At 41.3% G+C, this 12551-nt stretch overlaps 1 protein-coding gene across 5 annotated transcripts in view; it reads left to right on the forward strand.

The window, feature by feature from the left end:
- The window catches only part of LOC149305191 (protein GREB1-like), a 70434-nt gene extending 65475 nt beyond the window's left edge, over positions 1-4959 (forward strand). For 4 of the 5 annotated variants that reach the window (XM_089477839.1, XM_089477843.1, XM_089477840.1 and 1 more), the window contains 4 exons: positions 27-162; positions 1795-1995; positions 3157-3295; positions 4467-4959. In XM_089477839.1, the coding sequence (XP_089333965.1) occupies positions 27-162; positions 1795-1995; positions 3157-3295; positions 4467-4630 (640 nt within the window). In that variant the 3' untranslated portion in view covers positions 4631-4959. The remainder of the gene's footprint in view (positions 1-26; positions 163-1794; positions 1996-3156; positions 3296-4466) is intronic. The other variant, XM_089477842.1, reaches the window with a different exon arrangement.
- Positions 4960-12551: the final 7592 nt, after the last annotated feature.

Genomic DNA, 12551 nt, shown 5'->3' on the forward strand with positions numbered 1-12551 from the left:
TTCTGTGCCCCACTTTCTCCCAACAGATTTATGTGTGATGATGTGGACTTCAACCTGCGTGCCCATAGTGCGGGCTTACTAATTTGTAGGTTTAATAGGTTCAGCGTCATGAAGAAGCAAATTGCAGTGGGTGGACAAAGATCCTTTCATATTAAGTCAAAGGTGAGAGTGCAGAAGAATCTTTGCTACTATTGATAAAGTAATGCATTTATGCATTAAGTTGTTTCAGTGAAAGGACCTGATGTTAGACCTTTTTTTAGAGGCGAGGCTGTGTCCTGCAAAGTTTGAGCTACAGTTTATACATTTGAGCTATTATTTACATTGGGTGGAAGTATGGGAGGCACTATGCTCCTAACAGTGACAGTCTTGTGTCAAGTTCTCTCTCCCCTCCCACAACATTTAGTTAAAATTACAAATATTTCCCCCTGCCTGTTAGCTGTAGCCTATGATGGTGAATATAGTGGAAGGATCAACGTGAAGAAATGTAATGACTGGCTAAACATTATGGAGGTGAGCAGGATAACAATTCACACAGGGCTGCTATTTTCTGGAGCGGTCCTGTGTTGATTATCAGGTGTCATTCCACACTTGACATTCAGTTCCTGTAACGTTAGTGCAGAAAGCTCTCCTGTACCATTTATCAGTTTTCTTCCATTATTTGATAAGCTGTTCTGCCAATCTACAATATTCCCAGGAAGTCATGCAGAACGGGGAATCAAGAAGCACAGTGCTTTAACTGAAGTCCATAACACACTGCAGAAATAACCCAGTTTGAGACCTCTTTAACTGCCCTGGCTCAGTGCTAGGGAATACTGGGAATTAGTTTTGTAGACATTTAGCCTTTCCTGTCAGATTGTTCTGGTGCCACAATAAACTACAGTTTTTAAGATTCCCTAGCATTGAGCCAGGACACTTAAAGTGGTCTCAGAGGTTATCTTAGCTTTGGGAAAGTAGTGAAGTTTGCAGGCCAAAGAAAAAGTTGGGTGCAAATACATTTGACAGTGTTCTGCTGTATGTCAACTAAGGGCACCTTTCTATATTTCAAATTCAGAAAGATGTTTGCATATTAAAGAAATGAATGTTCAAAAGCCCCTCCTATAAGAACAGGAGAACTCTAATATTTCATAGTAGGATTTAAATCCCTCACAAGCACTGCCTCTGTGTGTGATGGTGGTGTTGGTGGTGTGGTCCAAGCAGGGATGTATCTTACTTCAGAGTGCCAGAATGAGCACTCCCTCACTCCTCTTATACCACAGGGGAGCCCTCTCTGAGAGATATAATTATTTTGAGTATGGATCATAGGATAGAATCATAGACTTGGAAGGGACTCCAAGGGCCATCCAGTCAACCCACTGCCATGCAAGAATAAAACCATCCCAGACAGAGGGCTCTCCAGCATCTGTGTAAATGAATTAAGTCTGGGTCCTCCACTTTTGTTAGTTCTATGGTGGAGGAAATGGGGTGGTGTTTTGTTCCACATCTTGGCCGTGCAGCAGGTATGTCTACCAATAAGCTCTAACCAATTAAATTGTGGCCATGTTTGATTCATTCCTGGCAGTGTGCTGTTAATGCCTTTTGACTCTTGTCTTCTCTGCTTCCATAAATGCTGTAGGCACATGAATTTAAGAACAGTAACCTCTGAGTTTCCTTTCCCCCATAATCAGAGATCTTGTGATACTGTTACTTGCATTCATCCTTTTATTGGTTGCTTTTGCTTTGTTCTTTTTCTAGCTTTAGAACAAAATCCACTTTTAAGAAATTGGTTATCACCACATAGCCATGTTTTCCTTTTAGGTCTCAGATAACCCTGTTACTATTGCCCCGGCTCAATATATATGCGCCCCGGACAGTAAACACACGTTCTTGGCTGCTCCTGCTCAGTTGCTGCTTGAAAAATACCTCCAGTACCACAGCCATCGCTTCTTCCCTCTCTCAGTGAAGAACTATAGCCACCCGGTGCTATCTGTGGACTGTTATCTTAATTTAGGACCACAGGTAATAAACAAAGCTCATTTCAATCAACATGTTCTTTGTGTAGTGGTCAGTTAGCCTAGGAACCTCTGAGCTAGACCTTCCTGGGACAGAGGTATCTGACTGCCTATTCAGTGGTTCTTGCCTGAACTACCATTGCCCTTTGTCCCTGTTCTCCTTAGTCCAGAGATGCCAGGTGCTGCCAAGGAGGATGGACCAGATGGATATTGGTACCAGCTGTTCTGGGCAATGAAGAGGGACCTCATATTCACTGTGAGAGCAAAAACTCACAACACAAGGGAGGAAATTTAGGGCAAATCTGGGGCCAGAATATCTGTGGGAAGCCTGGAGTATTGTAGCAAGTGTCGATCCAGCCTTAGGCTTGCTTGAAATTAAGAGAACAGTCATTCCCAGTGCCTTGTTAAATTATTTAAAAGAGTGAATGCATGGCTTCTCTAGATAGAATATCAATCTCTAGGATTTTAAGGAAGGATCTACTGTAATATTGTGTGAGTTATTTTTTGGCCCTAATAAGAATTCTGTTCTATCGTGTGCTATGAAAATGTCCATAGGTCTCAGGTTCAAGTGTATTCTAACTCTATTCTAACTTCAGAAGAGTTAGAAAACATATGTTAGAATGAAGATAAAATAAAATAACATCATCTATTCATTTACTTATGTATTTGTTTATCGCCTCTCAATCTACGAGGGTCCCCAAAAAGATGTACAGCAAATGAAAGAGAACAAGCTAAATCACTTTTTTATAACAAGCTAAAACAATTTTTTAAAAAGTGTATATAAATAAATGTATACTTCTTGTATTGTGGGGTATTTTCTGACCCTAATGGATTCTATTTTCCTGCCTAAAAAGGAACATTAATTTATCCCCTTATGGGGAATCACTACAATAATTAGTGCTATATTTTCTGGAAAAATGGCCTCTGTAAGGTGGAGGACATTTTAATTTTATCGCTTCAGGACTTTTTTGCACTACAAATGGCCATGCTGGCTGGGACATTATGGGAATTATAGTAAAAACAATATATGTTCTGGATATATTTTTGCTTTAAAGTATGATGGCCAAGAAAATATGATACTTGTTCCTTTAGACATCGAATGCATAATTGTGCTTTAGACTAAGAGAAGACTTACCTTGTCTGTTCTTTTCCCTCCTCCTACCACAAGACTGCAGTTTGCTATGTCAGCTCTCGACCACATTCTCTGAATGTTAGCTGTTCTGATATGATATTTAGTGGACTCCTACTATACCTTTGTGATTCCTTTGTGGTAGCCAGCTTCTTGAAGAAGTTCCATTTCCTGAAAGGTAAGAGAGCATTGCTGACCCATCTATGTCTGAATTTTGACGTGTTTGCCAAAAAGAAGGAGGGAGGGAGGCAGACAGAGAAACAGACAGCAACCATTCTATCTGAGTTGATTACATCTATCTATTTTCATCTATGCTGATAGTGGCTTTTGATTACTTCAAATATAACTATACCACAACATCGAGAACTGCTAGTTTTGTGGCCCCATCAGTTCCAGTCACAATCTTGAAACAACAGAGCAGGGTTAAGGAATGGGTAGTCCTCCAAGTGTTGTGGGACCAACCATAGCTGGCATAACCACTGCTGAGAGATGATGGTGTTGATAGTTTGGGGTGCTACAAGTTCTCCATCCCTGCATTAGAAGATATTTCTGTGACTGCTTTTTAACTGCCCACAGAGAAATGGTTTATATATCAGATTAGACTACCTGTCTAGCTCAGTATTGTCTGATCGGCCTAGCACCATATCTTCAAGGTCTGAGGTCATTCCCATCATCTGCTACATGATCCCTTTAACTGATTGCATTAGCTCCTTTCTGCATGCAAATCATCCACTATATCACTGAGTAATAGTTCCTTCTTTTATATGTTCATTTATCTTCCCTTCTTTTATATGTTCATCTATGTACATGGCACTTCACTTTATGCCAGGATTTAATACAGTTCCTCATGTTGTGGTGACCCTCAACCATAGAGGAGCAGTGTCTCGGTTCCTAAGAAAATTGCCAATATGTGTTTTCCGATGGTCTTAGGCAACCCCTGTGAAAGGGTCATTCGAGTCGTTGCTGTTCTAGATCATCAAGACAGTGAGGGATGATAGGAGTTACAACTCAACAGTGCCTGCAGGGCCACATGTTCCACATGACCGAGGGAGGGACAAAAAGGGCTGTTGGGCCATATGTAGTCTACAGGTCACCCACCTCAGTATTAAGATGATTTATTATTTTGTAAGCTGGATTTGTAACTCCACATTGACGCTCTATGTTGACCTTATTGTGTTGATTTGATTTTTTAAAATGTTCATTGTTTTTATTTGTATACACTTTAACTATCATAAGCCATTTCTAGGCCAGCTTTGGGGTGCACAGAAAGTGGTACAAAGATCTATATATGACAGTACTACTACCACCACGGACAACAGTGGTAATATCAATAATGGTAATCCCCACAGGTGCCACTTTATGTGTCATTTGCCAAGACAGGAATTCTCTGCGTCAGACTGTTGTCCGGCTAGAACTGGAAGATGAGTGGCAATTCCGACTAAGAGATGAATTCCAAACAGCCAATGCCAAAGAAGACAAGCCTCTTTTCTTTCTGACTGGACGGCATATTTGATGGGAAACATTCAGAAAAATTAATTCCGATTGAATAAAGAACTTGCCAACAGGCAAAAGGACAAAAAGAAAAGACTGTAATATTCAGACAAAGTTCTCGGAACTATGATGTAGAACATAAATTTAGGCAAATCTTGAAATACTTGTATTAAAATTGTATTTTATTTTATCAGTTTATGTTTATAATTGTAGACATTTTTTGTAACTTTTATATAATTTAATGAACTTGAAAAGGTAACTCTTTATGTATTTGGATAGGGTGGGTGGGGTAGAAGATGCCATTCATTCTTATTGTGGTTGAAATGTCCCTTCTCCTGCCTTTGTGTATGTGTGTGTATGTTGTATATATTATACAAACTTTTTCCAAACTAAAGGCCTGTGGCATATAGTTCCTTTTTCTCCCATTTTTGTTAATCCAGAACCCCGTATATTAAAAATGTTACAACTTTCAGCTCAGATCCTACATGGTTGAGTATAGCATAAGAATTCCACATGTGAAATTGTGGTACAATCATTCTGTCACAGGGTGACCAGGTGTCCTTATTTTCCAGGACATGTCCTACATTTCAACCTTCTATCTAGAAGACATTCCAAAATGTCCTCCATTTTGAGCATGACTAAGAAGCATGAATTTATATTAGTGTTTTTAGATTTTATTTGGTAATGTCCCACATTTTTCTTGAATATTCTACATTTTATGGTGCCTCGTTCTCCTTTGTGGTTAAGACAGCTGGTCACCCTGCCCTATCACCAACCCAAGGAATCTGGTGTTGCACTGCAATAGACCCTCACCTCTGGCCATTTCAACACTAGTGAACAGCTGGAGAGGATCAGAGAAGCATTTGGCAGACTGGGGGAGGTTTCAGTGGACAATGTCATTGCTTGCTCACACTACTTATGGGAACATAGCTAGATACTTCTCTGATCCTCCTTTGTTCTGTGTGAACAATGGAATGGCTGGAAAGGTGGGGGGCATTGCAGTATAACACTTGGCCCATTCACACTAAAGAATTATAGTACTATTATTTTATTTTAGCTGCCATGCTTCCATCTTGTGGATTCCTGGGATTGGGAGGTTCCCCCCCCCCCCCCGTGTGCTTTGAAGTCATTTTCAATTTACAGTGACCCTAAGGTGAACCTATCATGGGGGTTTCTAGGGCTGAGAGTGTGTGACTCACCCAAGGTTATCCAATGGGTATCCAAGGCCAAGTGTGGATTTGAACCTTCGTCTTCAGAAGCAGAGTCCAACACCCAAACCACAACACTATGCTGGTTCTGAAGGAGGAACATTTAGAATTCACAGCCTGAGGACTCCTCTGGTGCCTCTCACCAAACTACAGATCCCGAGGATTCGATAGAATGGAACCATGGCAGTTAAAGTGGAATAATAGCACTACAATGTGAATGGGCCCATCGAGTTGGTGGGAGTGGCAGCTTTGGTCATTGCATATATATGAAAGAATACTAACTTCCACAATGTACCCACTCCCACAAAAGACATTTAAGAGTAAGTTGGACATATTCCTGAGCATGTCACTAACAGGATCCAGCCTCTGTTGTTTTGTTGCTAATGAGTATTAATAGCTATGTAGAACTGCTTTGGACAAGTGCTAAAGGCAACATTACCTGGGACATTGTCAGTGTCAAATCCAGCAGAAGCAGATGAGAAGTGGGCCAGTGCAGATTCATTACAATGTGGTTTGAATGAGAGAACATTTAAGAGGAGTGTGTCTTAGCTAATCCAGTTAAAATCAAAACTGACTTTCCAACCTAAGATCAGAACTAAGACTTGTGCTGCATAATTTTCAAGATGCAGACATTTGCAAGATTCAGATTTCCCCCCACTGGATATTTTGAGAAATTTTGACAGTGGGTAACATGAATTTGTTTAACTTTTTACAGAAACAAATCTGCACAGAATAGCAACAAGTTAAAGCAAGGGGCCATCTGCACTGGCCACATAAAGCGGCTTCTGACTGTTTTTGAAGCCTGGCAGTTTAGATGATGCATGAGGCAAAACCCGGTGGAAAGCGAGGTGAAGCCATACTCTGGGGCTAAGAACCAGAGCAAAAAGAAACTATGGTGCTCCAAATCAAGGCAGAAAATGTGCATCATTCACCGGCATATAAACACCCCGGCACCAATATGGCACTGCTGCAAAGCCATAATGTGATTGCCAATAATGCAGGGGACGTAATTAGAACATACACAACCAGACCATCAGGGGCATGAATAGAATTTGTTGTTGTATGCCTTCAAGTTGTTTCTGACTTACAGTGAGCCTAAGGTGAACTTATCACAGTGTTTCCTGAGGCTGAGAGTGTGTGACTTGCCCAAGGTCACCCAGTGAGTTTTCATGGCTGAGTGGAGATTTGAATCCTGGTCTCCAGAGTCATAGTAAAATGCTCAAACCACTATGCCATGCTGGCTCCTAGGGGTTGCATAGGAACTGCGCAAGTTCTCCAAGCCCCACTTGCTGGTAAGCAGCTTCTAGATCTGATGGGGATCCATTCCCCTGTCGATTGAGAAGTTTCTGCCTGATGTTCCCACCCACCCCTCATATGAGTGATTTCTTATGAGAGGAGAATTTGTAACAGGGGTCCTTTTTCTGCCCGTTGTGCCAGAGATTGGGAGAGGATGGGAACATTAGGCAGGTGCTTCTTGATCAACAGGGGAATGGGCCCCCATTGCTTACCAGTAAGTGGGGTTTGCAGTGGTCTGATCAGAATCCACTACATTGCACCATAGTTACAGTGCTACACAGTACATAGTGGTCATACAGGATTCCTCTGACTGCCTTCATAATGGCCCTGTGGAGTAGGCCATATGGAGACATAGAGTCACACAGTGAGAGATGGTCAAAGCACCATAACAATTCAATTTTTTTAATGCTCCACTACATCAGTCATGTATGTAAGTGGACCCAGACAGCTTGAATCTGATTGACACAGAATATTGTTGAGGTCTGAGTTATCCACCAGGCCTCCTCTAAAAACAGCTGCTCAAAAGGAGGTACTCCCTCAAACTAAATTTCATGCCTCCTCCCAATGGGCCAATGATAGACCTGTTTCTTGCTCTCTTGATTCAACAATTGCTAAACCTCTGCCTTTCTAAGGTAATGAACTGTGGGTTGGTCAGCTGCTTCAAAGTTCAACACAGTCAATTAATAGCAACAGGCTTAAGTGTGGGCTAACACAAACTTTTGGGATGATGACTCTGCTACATGACAAATGGCCATGCTGAAGTCTAACGGCTTGCTTCCATGTGAAGCTTAATCAACAAGCCACAATGTTACCATGCTGTCATGGTTGCAGTATGACAGTACTGAAGAGTAATGGGATCCTGAGAGCCACATCTTACTGTACATCACCTCCTGTAAAATGATGTGTAGAACAGAAGAAGGAAATGCATGACCCTCTGAAATGTTGGATTGCAACTCCCATCAGCTCTAGCCAGTGTGGCCAGCGATGGGGGCTGATGTGGTCTAACAACATCTGAAGGGCCTTCCTTCCAAGATATTTTACACAGTGTACTTTTTCATGTGCACTTGCTCATCACACAGAATAGCTTCTCTGATGTGATTTTTTTTTGCTTTCTGCCGCCACCAAATCTGGTTAACAGAACAGTGTAGAATGTTACTTAATTCTCCTTCCCAAGAACTGCAGAACTTTTAAAACATTGATTCTTTGGTTAAACAGACTAATGTTAAGTATCAATATACCAAAATAAGAATTTTTATAATTTAGGCTGAATTTACATGGATGGAATAATGTCCTTATCTCGATCTCAGTTCTGTTAGAATACACAATGTGTCTCTCATTCCAACATGAAAACACTCTTTAAAGGAGAGTTTTAAAAACCTCTAGTTCACTCTGTTGTTTGGGGTAAGAAAATGTGTGGTTTGACCCTCAAATTAGGACCAAGGTGGAAGCGCGGCTTGCATGGGGTGAGTTGGTGAGTGGTGTCCGGCTGGTGGGTGGATGGCATGAAGAGAGGGCAGGGAACCGTCCAATTAAAAAGATTGTATGTACAGCGCTGTGTAAATTTACAGCGCTTTATAAATAAAGGTTAATAATAATAATAAGTTGGTGTATGTGTTGCCCAGGCTTTTGATTGCCTACAAAGGACCTGAAAGACCAGCACAATTTCTTTCTTTTTCTTTTGCACTCCAGACATATGTAAAGCTTTGAATCTTTGACCTTTGGGACCTTTCCCTTAGATGTCATTTTGAGTAGGATGACAGTTGGGGAGCAGTGAGGTGATCTCATGGGGCAAGCGCTATAAAACACTTTCCTAAGAGTAATCGCAATTGAATTCAGTAGGACTTACACCTGAGTAGACCCCCACTTTCTTGGAAATTAAATATGAAAAATGAGACCGCAAATTAGAGGGGGCAGAGGCAACACAGGCAAAGGCTGAGATAACTGCCAATGTATGTACCCAATCCAACGGGAGAGCAGGTGGGAGATAAAAAATGAGGAAAAACAGAGAAAGGCTATTTGATTATGCAAATATGCACATGGATGGCAGGAATAACAACCCTGCAGTCCTCGTGTAGATTCAGCCTACCTTTGCTTCCCAAAGTGCTAAATCTGGTTGCACAATAAGTGTCATAATTACCAAGTTGGGACAATGTAATTTTTTGGAAGCAGATTCAAGATCAAAACCCTTTCTTGTTTCATCTACAATAAAAATTCAGAACAGCTTCACATTATATCAACATCCTGCTTGCAATTATTCAGTTTCTCTAAAAAATATGTACCTTCAAATCTTGAATGTTTAATGTGTGGTTACAGTCAAATATTGGACTTCACTCAATACATTTGGTCATTATTATTTATTCAACACTGACTCTAGGAATCAGCTTGTACTAGGTTGCTAAAAATAGTAAGGGTAGTTATATAACCTGGTGGAAAGATTTTACATCCCTTACGGAACAACAGATGTATCAATAAGGATTAGTATGCCAGCTTCCATTCTGTTTCAATAAGTTGCATTATCAGACTGACCTGAATTGACCAAATGTGACCATTAATCAGAATATGTGAAAAACTGAGAATTGCACTGAGGAACTGGACCAACTTTAGCTGTGATACAGTTCAAATTATTTCAGTATAATTAAAGAAACCAATGACCGTATCATTTTGTATATTATTGATTCTATAGTTGGACCCACCGAAGTGGCAATGGAACGGACAACCCTTGTAAGCCGCCTTGATCATCTCTATGGAAAGGCGGGGTAAAAATAAAAATTATTATTATTATTATAAAATAGGATCATAAGTGTTGTTGTGAGCATTCACGTCATTTCCAACTAATGGCAACACTAAGGTGAACCTACCACAGGGGCTTCTTTGCAAGATTTGCTCAGAGGGAGTTTGCCTTTGCCTTCTTCTGAGACTTCATGAGTTCTTTACAGGCACTAGCCTCAACAGACTGCAGTCCTGCAGCTTGCTCCCAAAAGCAGGAGTAATTTTTTTCCCCTTTGGGAGGGGAGGACATCCTCAGAGCATATATGATCTTGCTCAAATTTTCTTTCCATTCCTCCTCAAGAGCACATGAAAATGTGAAGGGAAATGATATGAATGTCTAGGGTGGTTAGATGTGGAAAGTGTGCATTCCCAACCTGGGGTACCTATACTTCCAGGGAGTGCAAGATGGAATGTCAGGGCTTGCAGCAAAGGGAGATTTGCGTCCTTGAGATGAGTCATGAATCAGCCAACTCTAAGAGTGCACTGAGAAGTAGTAGTACAGTCAGATCTTGGAATCCACAGAGGATCCGTTCTGGACCCCTCCGCAGATACCAAAGGTTATCCCTTAAGGCAGTGCAGCATGGAAATGCCCGCTAGTGTGGCCACATGCACACGCCACCATTGGGGACAATGGGGCTTGCCGTCCACAGATGCTTAAATCTGCGGATGGCAAGCCAGTGGATAAGGACGCCCCACTGTATGTGATTGTGTTGTATAGATAGTAGTCTCATTGTTTATTTAATCAAAAGGAGAGAATTGTACAATTTACAATAGCTAACCATTTTTTCTGTATAAATTAGAATCTAATTGCTCAGTTTAGACTGGCATTTTCTGCACTTATTTTTAAAATTCAATTTGGTATTGTATGTGGTTCAATCTGATGTTTAAAAATTAGAAATTAGACTTCTTCAAACATGATATTAGTTTCGTAGGGTGTGCAAACATTCGCCAAACATTTCCTAGAGGTGTGGGGCCTAGAAAAGTTTGAGATCCACTGCTCTAAATGAAGTTTCACTCCCACAGACCCCTTTAACATTAAGAGAAAGAATATTCCTTCACCACTGAAAAGTGTGGGTGTCAAGGGTATTGGCTTCCAGGAAACGGAAGGGAATCATCATGTGCAGAATGTGGCTGCAGAGCTGTTCTCGCCCCTGACATTCACAGATTAGACATGGATATTGGCAAGGACAAGCCTGCGGACAAAGGGCTTTAAGCACATCAACATTTCTTTGTGGGTGTTTGAGTCTTTTGTGTGGGTGTCAGATCAGCTGCACTGTGAGGCCTTGACAGTGGAACCAGGAGTGCATTCTCCTTCATTCCTGGCTCACATGAATGGAAGGGGCAAGGAAGAGTCAGATGGATGAAAGAGTCAGTGCACCTAACTCAACAGGAATGTGTGGAGGAGGAAGTGGCAACCATGTTACATTTCTTCATGTGCTGTGCTTTGATAAAAGTTACCCATATGAAATAGCCCAGTATGGGTCACAATGGAATTTCCCCCCCTGTTGTTGTTGTGAATTGCCCTTGAGCTGACCTTGACTCATGGGGACCTCATGGATTAGACATCTCCAAGACCTCCTGTCTTCTATTGCACTACTTAAGTTTTGCAGGCTCGTGCCTGTTAACTCCCTAATTGAGTATAGCCATATGGCATGTGTTCTTCCTCTTTTTCTTCTACCCTCAACCTTTTCTAGCATTATTGTCTTTTCCTATGATTCATGCCTTATGTTGTGACCAAAGTACAACAGCCTCAATTTGATCATCTTGGCTTCTAGGGGTATTTCAGGCTTGATTTGTTCAAGGACCCATTTGTTTGTCTTTTTGGCTGTCCACAGTATCCTCAGCACTCTACTCCAGCACCACATTTCAAAGTGTAAAGAAACTTGCAACCATCATAATTTCACTTGGTGGGGGTTTTCATACATTTCTTGATAGGAAAAAAAACCCTTATCTGCTTTCTTCACTGTCCAGCTCTTGCATCCGTACATGATGATGTGGAATAAAATGGCTTGGAAGATTCTAACTTTAGTGCTCAGTTGTATAACTTTACTCTTTAGGATCTTTTCTAGCTCTTTCATAGCTGCCCTTCCCATTCCTGGTCTTCATCTTACCTCTTGACTGCAGGCTCCTTTTTCTCTATGGACAGAAATACAAAGCAAAAGTCAGAAGCCACCACTCGTGACTGATCCAAGGCCCAGTGAGTTTTGTAACTTAGCTGGGACTTCAACCTAGATCACTCAGGTTCAAATGCAACACTATAACCACTATACCACAGTGGTTCCCTCCTCTACCCACTCTACCACTTATTCCTGAGGGACAGTATTCAGGACTGCAGTAGTGGTTCTGCAAAATAAATAAATAAATATGGATGACCTGTTCTATGCAAGTGGAAGTACTTTATGGTAAATGATAAACCCCCTTCCTCCTCTTCACCCCCAGTTTAAGTGCAGGTCTCTGAATCATCTAATAAAAATGCATCCTGCTGGAAGCTGCATCCCCTGCATGTACAAACACCTCCGTTCTCAGGGAGGCTCATGATTTAACTCAGATACTTAAGGAGTCAGTTGCAAAGCAAGTGGGCAACAGCTTATTGAGCTCATGTTTCTTGTCCTGGCTGAGGTTCCGAGAAGCTGAGCAGGCTAAATTAGCAAGCAAACATGATCACTGAGA

The sequence above is a fragment of the Sceloporus occidentalis genome, unplaced genomic scaffold (genome assembly GCF_023333645.1).
Source record: "Sceloporus occidentalis isolate IW3139 unplaced genomic scaffold, rSceOcc1.0.p SCAF_12, whole genome shotgun sequence".
Classification (NCBI taxonomy): domain Eukaryota; kingdom Metazoa; phylum Chordata; class Lepidosauria; order Squamata; family Phrynosomatidae; genus Sceloporus; species Sceloporus occidentalis.